Source organism: Myotis brandtii, unplaced genomic scaffold (genome assembly GCF_000412655.1).
Source record: "Myotis brandtii unplaced genomic scaffold, ASM41265v1 scaffold34, whole genome shotgun sequence".
Classification (NCBI taxonomy): Eukaryota; Metazoa; Chordata; class Mammalia; order Chiroptera; family Vespertilionidae; genus Myotis; species Myotis brandtii.
In genome coordinates, this window is record NW_005363098.1 from 3141710 (window position 1) to 3162233 (window position 20524).

Below are 20524 nucleotides of genomic sequence, written 5' to 3' on the forward strand. Positions count from 1 at the left end.
TATGCACCTAAGAGGGATGTTGTGGGGTAGATTAAAAAGTGGGCCGCTGTAAAATGCAGACTGGACTGTAAGTGAACAGCCTACTTTATGTGCTGCTTAGGCAGATGACTGCAATTTGTTTGCATTCGCTGAGTCAGGGAAGGCAGAGTTTAGGAAGAGATGCCCCCGTAGAGATCACCCTGGGATTGTTTGCCAAGAAAAATGCACATGCATATAATCTCGATCATTCTAATAATTACTCTTGGATATACTGACTCAGAGAAAGGCTTGCTATGCTATTAGAACTTTCCTTTTCTAATACCTGAATCTCAGCTTCCACATTTCTACTCCTGAGTCCTTACAAATGAGGTCAGAAATCAAGGCAGTTTGACCTAAGTTAGGCAAGCAAGGTTAGCTAACTAGGGTAAAGTTTCTGGTGGAGCAAGATACTATTTTTTCCTCCAGTCACCTAAAAAGTAAGACAGGTGTCTGTTGGGAGGGGAATATCAGGAGGCTTTAAAGGAGAAAATCAGAATGTAGACTTGATTTCATGTCCTAATGAAACTAGTTCAAAAAATGAGTCAGAGAGACCAAGTGACTTGTACCTGTCTCAGGTGGCATGAAGTGGCAATCCAGTTCTCCTCACCAGAGTTCAGTGACACAGGTATCATGCCACGATTTGCTGGTTGTCAAAAGGGTGGCTTATGTATCTGACCTTTGGAAATGGGTGCTTTTACCAGAAACACTACTTCTCCCGGGAAGAAGTAGTTCATGAACCCTGTTCTAGTATCCCATGCATTTGCTCTTCCATCCTCCCCTCACTGAACAAATATCCAATGAGTGCCTACTATGTGCAGCCATTGGCTGGATGTTGAGATACAATACTGGAATTCTATAAATATCAAGGATAAGTTAACCATAAATAATTCAGTGCTTATCTCACAGTAAAATGACAAGATAAATTAAAGACTAGAGTTAAATTCTGAAGTTATTATTTGTGGGTAAGGCATGTGTGTGTGGGGCGGGTATGTGCTCAATGCTTAATTTAATAAGCAACGCGAAGGCAGGGAGCATGCAGCTGAAGCTCTGCAAAGCACACCTCCACCACTGCTATTTACTTAATGAATACTCCTGGGCACTCTTTAAATTGAAAAGATGGTTCATTAGATTTGTGCATCTGCCCTTCTCAGCAATCTGTTGTTTCTGATGAAGGCAGAGAAAAACACGAACATATCATTGTCGGATATGTTATGAGTAACTCAGCTTCCAATGATTACAAAGTCATAAAGAGCTCAGGATGCCTAATTTGTCTGAATCATTCTCTTTCCATTCCTATCAAGTCTCTTCTTCCCCATCTTGAAGATTTCAAGTAACAGCCCTTAAAAAACCCAAATCACCTCATGCTATTTTCAAGCTATAAAAATATGCATATTTTTAAGATATCAAAAAATGAGTCCCTTCAAAAATGGCTCAAGAAATCATCTTCTTCTTGAGGGTTTCCCCTTTTGTCCTAATCATGGCAATCACCACCTCCTCCGCGCTCCCTTCCACATTACACATTATATTCTGCAACCTGTCCCAGGGGCTGGGTACCTGTAGTGTGTGCCCATAAATAAGCTCTCAGAAAGCAAAGAAAACATCTTTTTTTGAAACTTTGGCTCTGGCTCAGTACCTGCTACATAGGAGATGCTAATGAAGTGTTGAACTAAATAGATCAAAGGTAAGTTTCCCTAAAGGGGCCTTCCACTATGAAAACAGACTTGCCACCCCTCAGCAAACATTTACTCAAGGACTCCTGGGTTCTAGCACCAGGAAGGACACAAGAGGGGAGGCAGGGACACAAACAGGAGTGTGAAAATGTCCTGCCCTCGGAGAACACATAGCATGCTCCTCAGAGGCGGAGGGTGACAATCCTATGGAGATGCTCTCTGGAGGGAGCATCTGTTTTCAGACAGTGCCTCAGAGAATGAGCCATAGTCTCGAGAGAAGATGCAGAAGGGTCCTTTCACTTCTCTCATGAAGAAGCTGATACCCGCAAATAGTAGAATGGTAAGTGGATTCTTCTCCGAAATCAGTCTTGGAAAAAACATGGCCAAGTAACCCAGGTTCATCATTCACTACCTCCAGTAGTGGCCTCTGTCCACCTGGCAGGACGCCAAGTGGTGAGAGGTAACTGATGTCTGCAGGCGGAGTAGTCTTGGCCCTTGTCCTCCAATCCCCTACAGAATTTGGCAATACGTCAGAAAATGCAGGATGGAAATTTAGCATTTTGTTTTTATTCTGGGAATTTAGTTTTTTTTTCTGAAAAGTCAAGTGATCAAGATGGTGGGGAATATGTGAAAGACTGAATCTCAGTTCTGTTAAATCAACTCAGGAAAAATGCAAGTGAAAGGTGTTCTGTACGAGATGCTGGCTAACAGACTCATACACAGATGTGGCTTTAGGCACTGCTGCTGTGCTCACCATGCTGAGGAACGGGGAGGGTAAGGATGCAACCGTCCTTGCCTTCAAGGTGCTGAGCAAGACACACCAATAAATAATCAAAATACAGCAACATAGGAGCCACAGAGGCAGGAGTAAAATATACAGACAGCCTATAAGAAACAATGCTCAACTATGCCTATGGAATGAAAAAAAAAAAAAAAAGATCATGCCTAATCATTATTGGTAGTAAAAAAGGAGTTTTCACATGACACTGTAGATACTTGTCAAATTAACTGATTTATAGACAATAAAGAGAAAAATCATTCATTCAACAAACATTTGATTGCCTACCTTGCATCAGAAATGGCTGGTTGCTGTTACTGAACTGTATAAATTTACATAGAAATGTGTATATCCTAACATCCCCAGATATTTATTATTGGTCAATTAAATTGCAAAAATCCAGAATTTCGCTAGATTCTGCTGCCCCAAAAGATAAGTGTGGCATACACCTGGTCCCTAAAAGCAGCAGCAACAGAATGCTCTGCTTCCTCCCCGACAGACAAGAAGACAACTGTGACAGAACGCTATACTCACTGGTGCCGGATCACTTTCATGTTGCCATGACGAAGAAGACTGCAAAGCCCCTAGCAGCAGTGAAAAGGATGGGAAAATCCCTACACAGACCTCAATGGTGTCAGATTCTCTCATGCCTCTTTCAGACGCATCCTCAAGCCTCAAAGGACCGATATTTTTAGTCAGAGTTTTCAGCATGTCGTGTAGAATAAATGTTTTCTTCTACACTTGGTAAAACAACTGGCTGGGTTTTGAGAACCTAACTTCCTGCCAGGCCCTGTCATGGTTCAATACTGCTGGAAACTCTATACATAGATTTTCCTTTGTCCTACAGACACAGGGGAAAACGCTCGCCCATAACATTTGCTCTTCAAGAAGCCTCCACTGCTGCTCTGAGCAGCCGCTCCTTTCTACACAGGAGACAAGAGATATGAGATTATGCTTCCGGTTTTATGAGGCGCATTTATCATGAAGGGGAGTGAGCGAAGGTTATCAAGCCTTGTTCTGCCCAGGAGCATCTTTCGTACAACGGAGGCAATCCGCCCGCTCCATCAGAGCCCAATGTACAGCCTTCCCCAACTGCTGAGCTGGCTTATTCAAGCCTCTGATCCACACCTACCAGCAAGGTGAGGCTGTGTTCCGGCAGCATCCCATACTGCTGGACGAGCTTCTCCCGGGTCACACTGGGGAGCTCAGGGAGCTGCTCTCGAAGCTGGTCGATATTGATCACTTGCTGTGGGTCCACGCCAGCAGGCAGAGAGGCTGAGTCGTAGAGTAGCAGGGGAGGCAGGTTGGGCTCGGGAATAAACCTAGGCAGAAAGGATACAGGGTCTGACACTGATGTATTTAGTTTGATAAGAAAAACCCAATTATCCATAGGAAAGTTTCTGTATAGAGAGGCCATGTCACCTGCATATATTTTCTATTATCTTACAATATCAACATTGGCCCCTTGTTTCCTGGGAACCAATCTGTGCACAAGTGTAAACCACAGCTAGAAACACCAACCCTGCTGATTCCCATGCTTATGAACTAGTGATGAATGAAAAAGGCACAGCACCGTTCATGACATGCTGTGATGCATACTCGTGGATAAAGTATCTACCTATATATAAAAGCCTAATATGCAAAGTGTCCCCTCGGGAGTTCGACCAACTGGGAGTTCCATCACTCGCTATAATGTGTGCTGACCACCAGGGGGTGGCGCGAACGAAGGAAGGCCCTGGCCAGCAGCCAGCAGCAGGGGAAGGGAGGCCCCGGCTGGCAGCCACTAGAGACCCTACCCGTGCACGAATTTCTGCACTGGGCCTCTAGTATATTCATGAAGACATATGAGCAAACAAGAACAACTTATTAGGGAGAAAGATAGATGACTTCCCCCCTTTTAAAATTTTCACTATTTTTTGTAGTTGTGTAATTAACGAAAAGTCAAAGAATAAGAAAACATTTTCTTGAGAAGCAGAAGCAATGAATGGAGGGGAGAGAGAGGAGGAGGGGTGAGTTAAGTACAGATAAGATTTTTAGGACAGTGAAACTATGTATGACACTGTAAGGGTGGATACATGTCTTTATACATTTGTCCAAAACCACAGAATGTCCAACATAAAGAGTGAACCCTAATGTAAACTATGAATTTTAGTTAATAATAAGGTATCAATTTCAGTTCATTGATTGTAACAAATGTACCACATTCCATATATATGCAGGAGAAAACTATGGGGGAAAGGACAAGTACATGGTATGTGGTACATATCATGGAACATAGAGGAACTCTGTAATTCCATTCAACTCTGCAATAAACCTAAGACTGCTCTAAAAATTGTTAATATTTTTAAAATGTGAAAGCTGCACCACTGCATATAATCCCTCCGTATTATTCCAGCATCGATCATTTTCTCTCTGCTTATACCTGTCAAAGGGTTTATGCAGATGCAGGAAACGCAGAACAAATGGTGACTCCGAGGTAACAGATTGAAGTGCAAGCAACCCATCACCTTGATGCCAGATCTGTGCTATGAATCAATCCGACTTCTGAAGGTAAGAGGGACTCCTGTCTATTAACCTGGGGACTGAGCTAAAGCCACTAGCTAAACTCTAACTCTATTCCATGCTCGGTCAGAAAGCAGCAGAAACAGAGTGGGGGCAACACTGGAAGACAAACGTTCTTGAGAAGAACAGACTGAACCCAGAAGATCACAGTAATTAAAGCCATTCAGACACCATGAGAGGCGTCCTTGAGGTGAAGTTCACTCTAAGGGTTTATGAGCTGCTTCTTTCCCACATGACACCACACTTGTCCCTCACTGACAGCAGGAGCTGCTCTTACTACATCTTTCTGCACATAATGAAGGAGAGTGGGCTACCCTCAACAACTTTGATGTGTAACACTTCAACCTTTGCAATCAGCTAAACTCAATGGGGAAATAAATGAAAGGTTTAAGTTAGCTTAAGCGTATCTTTATTTCTTGCTTTATTTCTGAATCTCATATTAAGTCCAACTTATCAATTAAACAGCATCACCTGAGGTTTGAAGGGAAATGCCAGGAGCATATACATCTCTTTTTTCATTTCTTCTCAAGGAACTTCAGTGCCTTATTGAACTTGTTACTGAATGTAGGAATAAGAACAGGCTAGGACCTATCCTCAACTGCCATCTTCTGGGTTCAATCAGCAGGGGTGGGGAATGTCCAGCCCTCAAGGGCCATACAAGGGACGGGAAATCATTTGGTCTGGCCCTGCCAAGGCACAAGGGGTGAGTTAATTAAAGGTTTGACCAAATATAGCAAGCTAATTTTTAAGGTGGTAATTTTGTATGGCCTGTGAATGATGTTATAAATACCCAAATGGCCCTTGGCAGAAAAAAGGTTCCCCACCCCTGAATTATAGCAACTCTCACACAGAAGTGGGGGAGCAAGCATCTTCCAACAGTTGAATCCTATCTAATAAGTCATTCCAAGGCAACCCAATTAAGAATCTATTCTTTCTCTCAGTATTCAATAAAAGAGGAAGTCTAGATTTTCCATCAGGCAACAATAACAAAAAGTGGTTCCTAAAAATTATTAGTGGATTTGAAATACGCCCCTAACCCCAAATACACAAAGCTGTTTTGATAAGGGGAGTAATCACCTGTAGTCTTGCTTTCCTTCTTTGTCTCTCATCGGCACGGTGCATCTACAATAGTTAAGTAAGAAAACATTAAATGAATATTGCATGCGGCACTGGCTGGCACACACGCAGAGAGGGGATTCCCTGTCAATAAGGGGCACAGGCAGATTCAAGCTCTTCAGCTTTCCTTGGGAGACATTTTATGAATACATTAAAAATAATATTAAAAAAGAAAAATGTTTAGAATGCTAATTAAAAAAAAAGAAATTGCTTCAATGCTTCCAGCTTTTAACCAGCTCTAAGTCTAGGCTTTTGCACTTTGTTTGATCTTCTGCTAAAAGTATAAGACTGCAAAATTTCTGATTTAGAAAATTAAAGTCAATGTTATCTAAACAAAAAAAGGAACCTCTATGACCAGCTCTAAACTTTCTTCTACCTCTAGCTTAAATTGGTAGAGCTTTCGTCTGATAGAATTTGAGGAAATAAAAATTCTTGCCGCAAAGCAGGTAACCTGGAAGCAAGGGAAGAGCCAGGACCAAGGACTAAGCACTATGTAACTGGTTCAGTTTAAACCTTTTACCAGCCCTGCGGGGTGTATTATAACCTCGTAGGACATAGTATTTTCCTAACTTTACTAATGAGGAAATGGAACTGCAGAGAAGCTAAGCACCTTTTTCACAGTCACATGGCTGATCTGCGGTGAGCCCAGACTGGAGTCCCACCCAGCTGCACTCAAGACGTCTGTCAATGCAGACTCACCCCAGCTTGTAATCAAAGGAGCGAGTTTCATTCAGAATTTCTCCTCCATTCTCAAGTTCTTCGATTTGCCTCTGAATTTCATAGTCTAAGAAAAACACAGTAATTTAGTAACATATTTTTTTATTCCTTTCATCCAGCCAAGCAATTTTTAAAAAACTTTTTAAATATTTAACAAAAAATAGTCAACAGAATCATATATAATAATTCTTCCTTTATGCAACTCCCTCCTTATCCATGGTTTCACTCTCTGGTTTCAGATACCTGAATTCAACCACAGTCCAAGGTTAAATTTCCTCAGTCTCAGACAATGTGTGCTCCTGACATCCAACCATCAACATATGACCCAGGATGACTCAAAGGGGAGGATTCTCCTTCTGATGTATCCTCAGAAGGTCAACAGTAGCCTAAGGCTACATCACAGTGCCTATGTCGTTCACCTCCTTCACTGCACTAGGCATTGTATCATCTCACATCATCACAAGTCAAGGGTGCGTACAGTACTGTATAAGATATTTTAAGAAAGACAGACTGACATCACATCCATATAACTTATCATAGTATAGTTTTATAATTATTCTATTTTAGTATTACTTATTATTGTTAATCTTACTGTGCCTAATCTATAAATTAAATCATAGATATGTATAGAAAAAAACATAGTATAGGGTTTGGGTACTATTCACAGCTACAGGCATCCATGGGGAGTCTTGGAATATATATCCTCTGTGGATAAGGGGGGGACTACTGTACATTGTATTTTCTTTTTGTTGCCTTCATAGAATTATGGTGCTTAAAAGGGTCTTTTATTAAACTCTACTCTCTCCCTTTTTGAGAAAACTTGGGTTCAGAGAGATTAAATGACCCAGTGCAGGTTACACAGCTTGGTAGAAAAAGGGCTGGCTCCACTATCTAGGCCCAGTGACCGCAGGTCTAGAACTGCTGCCTATCAAGAGTTCTTCCCTGGAATCCCCCGAAGCCACACAAGAAGGCCCAGGCTAGGCAAGCAAATGAAGAAAGACCAAGTGGATAGAGAAGCCTAGCATACATCCAGCACCAAGGCCCCAAAGGGCTGCCAGCTTCCACAGTCACATCAAGGAGCTGAGGCAGGACAGCCGCAAAACCACCCAGTGCACAAGTGCAAAAAACCATGGAAACTGAAAGTTACTATACAAGCCACTAAGGTTTGGGGTAGTTTGTTACACAGCAATAGATAATGGACACAGAGAGGTACAATTAGGAGTAACAGCTGACATTCACCTATTGCTTTGGCCAAGAACCTGGCACTGTTGAGATTCTTCACTTCAGTTCGAACACCCAAAGGCTCCCCAGGGCGATGCACAGATATATTAGCATCCACCCTCAACTGGCCCTCTGAAAAGAGAAAAAAAGACAATTCTTTAGAAATTCTCTGAGGCAACATGGTCTAAAAGGCAGGAAAGTGTCTAGGCAAGCAATATCTAACTCTACTTGCTTTTTAGTGATAGCAACCTAACCTTAGAGAAGGAACATTGGTTCTGAAGCACATGACTGGCACTTCTGTCTGCATAAGAGAATCCTGGCCCCAAAGCATCTCAAGTGTGTGCATGTATATGTATGTATTTGTGTGCACTTGTGCACACGCAGAGAGAGGAGAAATTCTGGATACACCAGCTGGGGACATCTCATTCCTTTTGTGCCAAGTAAAAAAAAAAGCACACTGTTAAAATGGAGATTTACTCAGCAGTTCTATTCTCAAGCTTTTTTCAAAATGTCAGAGCTAGTTTGTCGGGAAGGCCTCAGAAATGACTATCTGATAACCCTACATGCTCTCCAAAGGAATGGGGATTTCCAACAGTGATTCTGGGAGATTAATAAGAGAGTCCTTGAGAATTTAAAGCTCAAGGGCGAGAGCAGAACTTGGGCATTTTCCCTCCTCCGGCACTGTAACAATCCCCTCCTTCTAGACAGGACTCTGAATCCTCTCTGGCTGCGGTAAGGATCTGCTGCAGTGGACAGAGCTGTTTAGACGCGGAGTCTGTCGTGAGACTCAGAGGGAGGTGTCCCCAACCTGGGAGGACCTTCTCTGACCCTGAAAGCCCCTTTAGATTAGGAGTAATAACCCAAAAGGAAGCAGGTGCTTTGTGGAGAGGACTAAGAGGCTCTTGAGGAGGAGAGGGAGGCAAAGTTCCAAGACAAATAGGGAGGTGAAGTTAAGAAACACTTAGGTCTTATACCCTACAAAGTAAAGCTCAAATTCTGTTTCCCAATTTCACTTACAATATTTAAAATGGGACAGAATAAGAAGACAAGATGCTGAATTTTTATTTTCGTAGGCAGGTTTTTAAATTGAAAAATAATCTGCCAAACCTAAGTGTTCTGATAGGCTGAATAAAGAAATGAATTTTCCCAGATTCCATAGCAAATACATATTAAAATAATTAAATGGTGTGAATAAATTCCATGCCAAGAAAGGAGACCCTAGGGCAGTGATGGCAAACCTATGACACGCGTGTTAGAGGTGACACGCGAACTCATTTTTTTGGTTGATTTTTCTTTGTTAAATGGCATTTAAATATATAAAATAAATATCAAAAATATAAATCTTTGTTTTACTATGGTTGCAAAGATCAAAAAATTTCTATATGTGACACGGCACCAGAGTTAAGTTAGGGTTTTTCAAAATGCTGACATGCCGAGCTCAAAAGGTTCGCCATCACTGCCCTAGGCACTGGTCTCTGTCACTGCCTCAGAGCTGGGCTGTGGGGCTCACTCTCCAAGCTGGAGACCAAGGGCAGGCTGCTGCTTGCCCAGCTCTTCACTCATTCCCACAGGAAAGGGAAGAGCTCACCCTCCCTGCTAATGCAACTCCCCCCATGCTGACAGTCAGGGAACAGGTGCCTTTCAGTTTGGAAATTACTCTATGTCTCCAGTCTGGACATCTCAAGACTTTTACAAAATCCTGTAGCTCCTTTTGGACAATTTGTGCTTACCCAAATCTCAAAAAGTTCCAACTATTCCTGACATCATCAGACTCTCTGTCTGGGGACCTTGAAGTCATCTTCTGCTTTTGTTTTCTTTGTCCTTTATATCCAAACTGATAACTAAATCCTATCAGTTCTTCCCTCCAAATATTCCTCATACCTGTTACTACCTCTCCATTTCCACTGTTGCCACCCCCGCCTGAGGCCTCGGGGCTTCAAGCCCAGATGACAGAATTGCATCTAGACTTTTAATACAGCAACCAACCCCTCAACCCCTCCTTGTCCAGCCACCTGGGTACAGCTCTGACTTTCATCCTCCCACAAAGTCATGTTCAGCATTCCCTTTGCTTGCTCAAGTGCACAGCCAGCTCCTATTGGATCGACTCGTCTCCTCTGCTTGGTATTCAAGAGCCCTCATCTGGTCTTGGCTGACACTACCCTCATTTCCCCACTAGGCATTCCATGAGAAAGCTCTCCTCCAATCAGGGGAGCTCTCTTCATACAAGTTCCTGTCTGCACTGCTGGCTCCCACGCACTCTCTTCATCAGTGTGACTGTCCCTTCTTCAACCTCTGCTCATCCTTCAAGGTCCCACTTGAGTGTTACCACCTTCTCCTTAAAACCCCTTATCAATAAGCTGGCCTCCACTGCTGGCTCCCCTGCATTATTAGAACGTACACAACCAATACTACAGGATCTAGCACATGTCTACAGTGTATTTTGAACTAATCTTATCTTTAAGACCAGAATGGCAGGCCTTTTAAAAATGGGCCCAGCTTTTATATTCCCACCACTCTTGCCTTCCCAAGGACATCACTCTTTCAGTCACCTCCTTCTCACATCAGTCATTAACCTCCCTTTCTCAGCACTACTTCTGATATATACATATGTAATATTTTTCATTAAAAAAACAAAACCCAAAACCAAAGCCCTGCTCTCCTGAATCCAATTCTCTCTCCGTCATTCAGCTACCATTTCTCTACTTTCCTTTCAACAAATCGTCGCAAACAAGTTTTGTTTGTTGCACGTATTGTCTCCATGATCTCACCTCCCATTTAATTCTAAACCCAGCTCAGCTTGGCTTCTATCTCCTCCTCTGGGAAAATGCCTACACAAAGTCACCAACAACCTCCTGCCGCCAAATCCAGTGGACAAAGGACATGTTCTCTCTTCCCCTTATGGGATACCTCAGCCACACATGACATACTGACTAATCCTTCCTTCCTGAAATAGCGTCCTCTCTCAGCTCCTGCAGCCTTAAGTGCTCTCGATTTCCCTCCGGCCACCCTGGGAGATTCCATTTCCACTTTATTTGCTGGTGCTTTCTTTCCCATTCAAACTCTTAGGACTGTCTTCTTTGCTTATACTCTTGCTGTAGGGGTATATGTTTTATATACCATCTATTGCTGATGACTCCTAAATTGATCTCCTCAGCCCAGAACTCTATTCGGAGCTCCTCATTGATATCCAAAGTCTACTTGACACCTCTACTTGGAGGTCTTAAAGGTATTTCAATTTCTGAAACTAAATCCTGACTTGCCCCCCAACCCCACAAAAGCCATTCTTGTCCTCACTTTTGCAATTTCAATAAATAGCACCACCACCTAGCTCAGTGATGGCGAACCTTTTGAGCTCAGCGTGTCAGCATTTTGAAAAACCCTAACTTAACTCTGGTGCCGTGTCACATATAGAAATTTTTTGATCTTTGCAACCATAGTAAAACAAAGATTTATATTTTTGATATTTATTTTATATATTTAAATGCCATTTAACAAAGAAAAATCAACCAAAAAAATGAGTTCACGTGTCACCTCTGACACGCGTGTCATAGGTTCACCATCACTGACCTAGCTCCTCAGCCTTCCTAAAAGGCATCTTTGATTTCTTCTTGTCCCTTGGCTTCCATTCCAGCCTGTTAACAAATCCTCTTATTTCAAAAAGCCATCTTGAACCTATCTGTCTTGATCTTTTCATTTTTACTGATAGCAGCCCTGTCCACAAAAGCATCATCTTCCATCTGAATGATGACAAGCTTTTTACCTGGTCTTCCTTCCTCTTACCCTTCTGAGTCTACTTTCCACAAAGCAGACAGAGTGTTTTTTCTAAAATGTTACATAGACTAAGACTAAGTCATTCCCTTGCTTCAAAGCCCTTTGAGGGCTTCCCACTGCACTTGGAATGAAACCCAAACAACTTCCTGCCATTACCGGTAATCTATCCCAAGCCTCACTTGATGCTGCATTCGCCTCTCATTATGCTTTCCCTGCAGTGGCTGTTAACTATGCTAACTCCGAGCATATCCTGAGATTTTTCTCATGCAGGGACTTTGCCTTAGCGTTTTCCTAGAATGCTCATTCCCTCCCTCTATGCTGCCTGGGCTTGGACTCATTCTTCAAGTCTCAAATAAATGTTGCCTCCCCTGAGAGGCCTTCAATTTCCTTGACACCCTATTTATTTCCTTAATGCACTCATCACTATAATTGCTTTTGTTTTATTTGTTAATGAATTTTCCTTCCTCATGAACATAAGCTTGTGAATATCCTTTGCATGGCTATATTCAGAACCCAGAGCTGGGTCTGGAACATAGTAATTGTTCAATAAATTAATACCTTATTGAACAAGCCAAAACTATGGTGTTTTCCTGAGCAATGAGTAAGTGGACTGGTTACTGTCTCACAGCAGGTTCCTGATAAATTCTAAAGTTGCGTCTAAGTAGGACTAAATTACAGCTGGAATAATCTGAAAGGCCCATGTAGCTCAAAGGAAAACTTCCACAGTATGCTGAGCTCTACTCAACCAAATTTCAATACTTGAGAGACAACTTTGTTGGAACTCAGGGAACCCTGAATTGGACCTCACTTGCTTTTAAGAACGAAACCATCTTTCACAATTTAGAACTCTAATTTGGAAATGGAATAAAAGCATGAATTTCCGTCTCTCCCAGAGATGACCATGCTATAGAAAAGTCTGAGAGGAATCACTTAGTATCCTGCAGTGTTGAAAGAGCATTCCCTAGCCTGGATTCAAATATGGCATCAAACATTAACAAAAGACATTCTATCCAGTGAAGACAAAATACCTTTCAAACAAATTAAGTTAAATCACCTCAAGTGTACAAAAGCCTTACCAGTCAGGTTCTGCAACACCAAGGGAGGGCCTTTATTCACATATCATGAGAATGCTATCAAGCTCAATTTCTACCCTCTAGAAGTAGAGATTTGTAACAGCAAAGCCAAAGAACTACACCACTGAGCACAGTGATATGGTACAGTTACATTATTTTTTCCTGAAACACATTCGCACATCAGAAATATAACATCAGGACAGAAAGCTGTTTCTGTAAGCAGCAGGGGCCTGAGGATTTAGTGAGAAGTCTATTAAACTATCTCATTCTGATCACTGAATACTCTCCAGAACTTAAATAACCAGGTTCGACAATGAGAAAAAGTGACCACATTTCACAAAGTGTATTCATCTAAAATGAGCGGTGATTCTGTAAAAGTAACACTACTTACTATTGTTAAAAATACCTAAGATAGTGAGCACAGGTTATTTGTCGGGGCCTGTGATAAGTTTTATACACATTATCACATTCATTCCCTACAATCTAGTTCAATGACAAAGCCACTTAGACACCCTTTAGGCATTTCAAACTTAACATTCAAAATGATTTTCTCCCACAGAATTACTCCTTTCCCAATTGTCCCTGTCTCAGTAAATCATCTCCCTGTCTCTGGGACACCATCCAGCTGCCCCAACTAACTGAAGACTTGGATGGTTTTTTTGTTCTTTGGTTTCTTCCTTTCCCTTTCCATACACAATTATTTGAGAACTCATTTTTCTAAGTGTGGAAAGTGAGGTTCAGAGAAATCAAATACCTTGCCAGGTTCCTATAGCTAGAAGTGGTAGGACAGGATTCCATTCCAGATCTGGGACCTTAGTGCCATGAGCACCCATGGTACCCATGCTCTGCTATACTATCTTTCAAAGTTATCTATGGCAATTATGATAGACTAGAGGTCTGGTGCACATATTCGTACACCAGTGGGGTCTCTCAACCTGGCCTGCGGGATTGGGCCGAAACTGGCTCTCCGACATCCCCCAAGGGGTCCCGGATTGTGCGAGGGTGCAGGCCAGGCGGAGGGACTCCACTGGTACACAATCGGGGCCAGGGAGGGATGCGGGAGGTTGGCCAGTGGGGTAGGGACTGCAGGAGGGCTCCAGGGCGTGTCTGGCCAGACTCGCTCAGTCCTGATCTTCCGGACCCCAGCAGCAAGCTAACCTACCGGTTGGAGCGTCTGCCCCCTGGTGGTCAGTGCACGTCATAGCGAGCGGTTGAGCAGCCTTAGCATATCATTAGTATTATGCTTTGATTGGTTGAACGGACGACCGGACACTTAGCATATTAGGCTTTTATTATATAGGATAGCTATCTACTGTGGTTGCCACTAGGAGGCAGTGTGATCAGTGCTTAAAGAAAAGGCTCCTGGAGTCAGACATACCTGGGCTCAAATCCTAGCTCAGTCACTTGTTGTGAGCTTTGGGCAAATAACCCAACCTCCTTAAGCCTCACTTTCCTCACCTGTACAACGGGCATAAAAACATCTCTCAGGAATTGTCATAAAGTTTAAATGAGATAAATGAGTTTTTAAAATGCTTAGTGAACCAATGAGCACATGCCACATGTTCAAACTGAACAATATTATTACCACTGAAACATTTTGCATGTCTACATAGGTACAAATTCAACTCAACAGACTGTTTTGAAGATCTCACAGTGGCAGACAGCCCTGAGAAAGAAATGACTTTTGGAACCCAGGCTGAGCTGGTCTATGCTCATCAGCAAAACTATCAGGAACTCATTGAATCACAGCCCAGAGGAATTTAAGAGTCATTCCCAAAGCACCCTGGGGACCACTGGTCCTCCCCAGAGTAGCCCTCAGTTCCTAGGCTGCAGTCTCCAGTGCCAACACAGTGGTCCCATGGTGGTGAGAGCAAAGGGGTCGGGGCTGACCCCTGCAGACGCTACAGACTTTGGACCCTCCCCACAGCACTTTGGGACCACCACAGCCACTCTGCTGCTGTGCTATGGGCAAAACTTCGGTTTTTTAAAAGCAATAAAAAATATCACACAAATGCCATTTAATGAATCCTCTCAGCTGTCACTGAATTGATGCGTTCTTGCCGATATGGTTTATCTCTTGGCAAGGACCCAGATGGGGTTACTTCTTAGCTAACAGGTGGCCTGTTTATTATTCCATAAGTTTGGTAGAAATCAGTTATTTTGAAGAAGAATGGAATAATAAAAACTTTTTTTTAAAGCAACAGAGAATTAACACTTAGTGCATGAATGAATAACCATCCAACCTGCCCATATTTCACTTATGTTCTGTGGGTAAAAGCAGCATGAGCCATAAATCTAAAACGGAGAGTTTTATTATTCTAAAACAAAGCCTTGTTTCTCTAAAGCAAACTTGCAGGCAGCTAACCTTTAAGCCACTCACTCATGTGGCTAGTGTTTTTCCAATCATTAGCTTAAGGAAGATACCAAATAGGCAAGTTCTATCTTCAGATTCAACTTGTACCAGGGCTCAGATATAACAATTTATTGCTTGTAAGATGTCTTATGTGACAAATGTGGCATTATGAATTCAGAAGTCTTTTTTTTGTAGAATACAACTATATTGCATGACATGAAAAGGTTGGTAAACAGCATCACAAACTGGCAGGGAGACGAATCATCACTATCAGAGGTATTTACGGGCACTCACTGTGACCACTCGTGTTGGCTGATGCTACGTCAACTTGACTGGGTCATGGGGTACCCAGATATTTGGTTAAACATTATTCTGGGTGTGTCTGCAAGGGTGCTTCTGGATGAGATTACCATTTGAATCCACAGACTGAGTAAAGCAGACTGCTTCCCCACTGTGGGTGGGTGCCATTCAATTCATGGGAGGCCTAAACAGAACAAAAGGCAGAGTGGGGGGATTCAGTCTCTCTGCCTGACTGCCTTTGAGCTGGGATATTGGTCTCCTGCCTTTGGACTTGGCTCAGACTGGAACACCATCAGCTCTCCAAGGGTCCTCAGGCCTGTGGACCTGAACTGGACTGCCCTATCCGCTCCCCTGGAGCTTGCGCTCTTGCAAGAGCTCTCCCGCAGCTTCCTGACTAGATCTTGGAACTTCTCAGCCTCCATGATCATGTGAGCCAGTTCCTTACAATAAATGTCATTAGATACAAACACACATGCGTAACATACTAGTACACACATTCCACTGGTCCTGTTTCTCTGGAGAACCCTACTACACCACTGCAGTGATCTCAGATGAACAACTGTACATGCAGAATCTGTATCCCCTCCCCACTCTGTAAGGGAGTGCTCTGTTGGTGGCAGAAGATTTTTAAAAAGCCTCTGGGAACAGAAAATAGGAAGAAAACCACGGGAGAGACTAGCTTTCAGGGACTTCCGGGCCAGCAAAGCAGCACGAGGAAGGGGCCAAGGGAGCAAGCCATGAAGAAACTGAACTTGACAGGAACTTGTAATCTTATGTCAAATGTACAAATACTTAAAATGCAGAGTTTGTTTGGTCCCAAGGATACAAGTGGGTTTTCTTGTTTACCTTAATTTCTATTGAATTGAAGATTTTATCTCAAAGTTAAAGTTTAGTGAAATCATAACCTTGGCTTATAGTTTATATAATTTGGCTTCAGCTGCACATGGATGAAAATTCTCCAGAAGCAAGAAAAGAAAGACCAAAAGAAAAGGCATCAACTAACAAAGAAGTGCCACCCACACAGCTCTCACAAACTGAGTTATTCTGGATAAACAGTGTCTTCTCACTGAGAAAGGTGAAACCATCCAAACACATTATTTCATCAACCCTCACAACATTCTGATGCATGAAGCCAGACAGAGCATCTACTCTTGTGACTCCTAATCTCACACGGTTGGAACCAGGGCCTCTGTACCCTTGTTGTTAGTGTGTTTAGGGGGCTCAGAAAAGAATCCAAGGAAAATTCTAAAAAAACACAAACAAAACAATTAGGAATGTAAAAAGCTGGAAAAAGGATGTAAACCACCTCAAAGCAGCTGATGGAGAATAAAACTTAAGTGCAGAGACCCGAGAAGCAGAAAGGAAGGAGGTATAGGAGGGACACTGCTTGTGAGCTTGTACCTGCCATGTTTGCCTGGCTGGTCCCCAGGGCTTGAAGTATCAGCTGCAGCTCCCTGACAGCTGTTGCTGCCTCTTCTCCACAGGACATATCGGGCTCCAGGACCACTTCCAGAAGGCCCACTCCTACCAATGAGAGGCAGAGTCAGCCTGACTGAGCTCTCCAATCTGATCAGCAGATAAATTAGGCTGAAGTCTTTGGAAAACCATGCATCACTGAAGGACTCTCAAAGTGGGTCCTAGCCTCAGAATTGCTTCTCTCTCTTTCCTCACTTTTTAATCTTTAACTTTGGATCATTTCTTTTAAAGTCAGCTTAAGATATCAAGCTGTTGGGTCTGACGAGGCGGCTACGTTTGTCTCGTGTTAGGGGTGGATTGTTAGCAAGCCCAATAGTAATCACAGTTCTCTAATCACCTGTGTTGGTACCAATGTGGATATTCTGATCTCCACCTGTCAGGCTTCTGGGCCTGTGTCCTCAATTTGTTTGGGAAAACTGGAGGGGAGAGGGGAGACTGTGAGGAAAACTAATGGAGAATCTCTAAGCCTACCAGCCCTGTTCAAGTCAATGAGCGTCTGGGACCGCAGGTCATCGTGAAGGCTCTTGCCACTGTCTTGCTCCAGCTGGATCTGCTTGATCCTCACTGTCTTGTTGATCACCTGATTCCGCTTCTTCCCCACACAGATGCTGTACGCCAAGCTGCCCTTCACAGCGACTGGGAGCCTCTGCTGGGTAATTTGGTAGCCTGCCTGCACACAAACAGGGGTTACAGAGTCACCAGTCCACAAGTAAAAGCTGGGTCCAGTTCACTATTCCTTTTAAGGTCACAAAACTAAAGGCTTACCTAAAAACACAACATAACAAAACGAAACAAAACAAAAAAAAGGAAAAAGAAAAAGGAGAAGAAAAATTATCTTATGCCTTGCAGCCATAATTTAGCCTGGCCTCTTCTGGCTTTCCTATCCCCATTTACCCCCCCTGGACATCCCCTGCCCCAAATAATGGTGCAATAAACAACCCGAATCCTATCTTCCCTACTGAAGTACCATTTGGGGGAATAACAATAATCTCATTGTCAGAGGCCTCTAAGGCAGTGGTTCTCAACCTTGGCTGCACATTAGAATCACCTGGGAATCTTTTTAAAATCCTGAATTCTGGGCCTCATCCTCCAGAAATTCTGTTTCTTTGTTATGGGGTGGGTCCACAACATTAGTAACAAAAGAAACAGAATTTTCCGGAGGATAGGCCCAGAATTCAGGATTTTAAAAAGATTCCCAGGTGATTCTAATGTGCAGCCAAGGTTGAGAACCACTGTGCTAAAGAGACAGCAGGTCAATAGGGAGAACTGGAGAAGAACAGAGAGTAACAGCTGAAGCGTCTGCTTCAGCTTGCTGGGGTCCCTGACACTGTGTTCTCAGTACCGTACACCTCTTAATCTTCACAACAATCCTAGCAAGAGGTACAGGGCCTGGAAGGGATTAAGGGCCTTGCCCCAAGTCACCGAGCTAGTAAGCATCAATGTCAGGATTTGAACTTGGATGGTCTGGCTCCACAGTCTGTGCTCCTAGCCACCCAGCCAGCATTTTCCAAATTTGAGCTGCTTCAGAATCAACTGGCAGGCTGGTCAAAACATAGACTAGCTCCACCTGAAGAGTTTCTGACTCTGCAGGTTTGGGATGGTACCTGAGAATTTATATTTCTTTTTTTTTTTTTTAAATATATTTTATTGAAGGCTGGTCAAAACATAGACTAGCTCCACCTGAAGAGTTTCTGACTCTGCAGGTTGGGGATGGTACCTGAGAATTTATATTTCTAACAAGTTCCTAGGAAATGCTGATGCTAGTGGTCCGGGGAACCACACTTTCAGAATCACTGCTTTAGGCCAACTCATTCTCTGTGCAAAAAGGAAGTAAGGAAGTTTCAATTTATAAAAATTAAACTCTGAGTAGGGCTGCCAAATAAAATACAGGATGCTTAAATTCAAATTAGAATAATTTAAATAAACTGCTTATTCAGATAAATAATGAATTTTTTTAAGAGTATGTCCATGTAATATTTGACAAGACTAACTCTGGGTCATCTGAGCTGCCTGGGCCAGAAAGAATAAAAAGACACACATAATCAAAACTTCTCATTTTAGTCCCATAGTGCTAAGTCCCCCACCTTAACCAAACTGATTATCACTCTTAAAAATGTAAAAATGTCAGTTCACGCTCTCCATCCTCTGAAAGAGGAGGATCTGCTAAAAGGCTGCAGCCAGAGGGTCCAAGCAGCAGCTGGAGAATTCAGGTTCTAGTTGTATTTTTTATTTAATTCTCCTCCCGTTCTCACCCACTAAAAAGCAGCTCACCCCAGTCTCCAGTTCAAGAAGAATGGGGAGCAATATCCTCACCGCCATTTTTTGTGGGGTTTTTTTGTTTTGTTTTTTTTAATCCGAAGAAGGGCCATACTTAGTATCAGAGGCTCCGATCAAATAAACATGATTTGGGGAAACCCATTCAACACTGCAGTTTTGGTTCTGTTCAATGTTATAAAAAAAACTGGCTTCTCTAAAAGAAAAACACTTTCTAATTTTAAGGAAAAAGCAGGTTAACATTGGCTTTACTGCTCAGCCAATTCCTGTTGTAAGTCTAGGCTTCAGGCGCATGGTTCTGCTTTCTGTCGTCCACTTACTTGCTCCTTGTGAGATGACAGAAATGTCTCCAAAGGTGACGGTCCTATTATTGGGAACTTCAACTTGAAAGAGGAAAGCTCTCGCTGTGTCTACAGAACTACAGTACACATTTACCGCATTTACCGTTGCATCAGCCCCAGAGTTAGCTTTTGTCCTAACAGGCAATTAGCGCCAAACACCACGGCTGGGTTGAGCCTGGGAACACTGGCTTCTTCTACTCCCCGTTCAATTATGAGCGAGCCACCAGAAGCATGAGGCTAAGCAAGGAGTCAGCAATCAGGACAATTGCATCCAATCTAGTAAACATCGGGGGGCACCTGCCTTCATCAGGTCGGGCAGACCTTCCTGCTGCGATGGACAGACCTCTGATGGGAAACATGTGAGGCACAGCCCGCCTCCCCTGCTCCAACCCCCCCAGCTCTGAGAACTTACAGAAGGCGATCACAAAGCATACTTACAGGGAGGTCTGCATAGAAGTAGTGCTTCCTGTCAAACAAGGACTTCTTGTTTATGTGGCAGTTCAGTGCCAGGCCTGTCATCACTGCCGCCTCTACACACCTCCTGTTGAGAACCTATGGAAACACGACACACAGCTCCTCTCAGATCCAGTCTGAACAAATGCTTCTCCCACACACTGACATCCTCCCTGAATATTCAATTTGGCCCTTCAACAGGCATTCTCTCTGGTTCTCTGTGTGGGCAGCTCCACTTCATAAGCTGACTCTGTTAGTCTGGAACCGTGAAAACTTTATATATAAAAGAAAATGCAGCCCTAACCGGTTTGGCTCAGTGGATAGAGCCTCAGCCTGCGGACTCAAGGGTCCCAGGTTCGATTCCAGTCAAGGGCATGTACCTTGGTTGCAGGCACATCCCC

The 20524-nt window shown here is 43.1% G+C and overlaps 1 protein-coding gene across 3 annotated transcripts in view; it reads right to left on the minus strand.

Annotated features, from left to right (window-relative positions):
• Window positions 1-20524, minus strand: part of GATB (glutamyl-tRNA(Gln) amidotransferase, subunit B) — an 82885-nt gene that overhangs the window by 34004 nt on the left and 28357 nt on the right. For 2 of the 3 annotated variants that reach the window (XR_001363125.1, XM_005871413.2), the window contains exons 3-9: window positions 20109-20222; window positions 17527-17725; window positions 16981-17103; window positions 8101-8214; window positions 6844-6928; window positions 6106-6150; window positions 3599-3788 (exon numbers count right to left, since the gene is read on the minus strand). Coding sequence is in view for 2 of the 3 variants with exons in the window: in XM_005871413.2 (XP_005871475.1) it covers window positions 3599-3788; window positions 6106-6150; window positions 6844-6928; window positions 8101-8214; window positions 16981-17103; window positions 17527-17725; window positions 20109-20222 (870 nt within the window). In the remaining variant the exon portion in view is untranslated. The remainder of the gene's footprint in view (window positions 1-3598; window positions 3789-6105; window positions 6151-6843; window positions 6929-8100; window positions 8215-16980; window positions 17104-17526; window positions 17726-20108; window positions 20223-20524) is intronic. The other variant, XM_014543881.1, reaches the window with a different exon arrangement.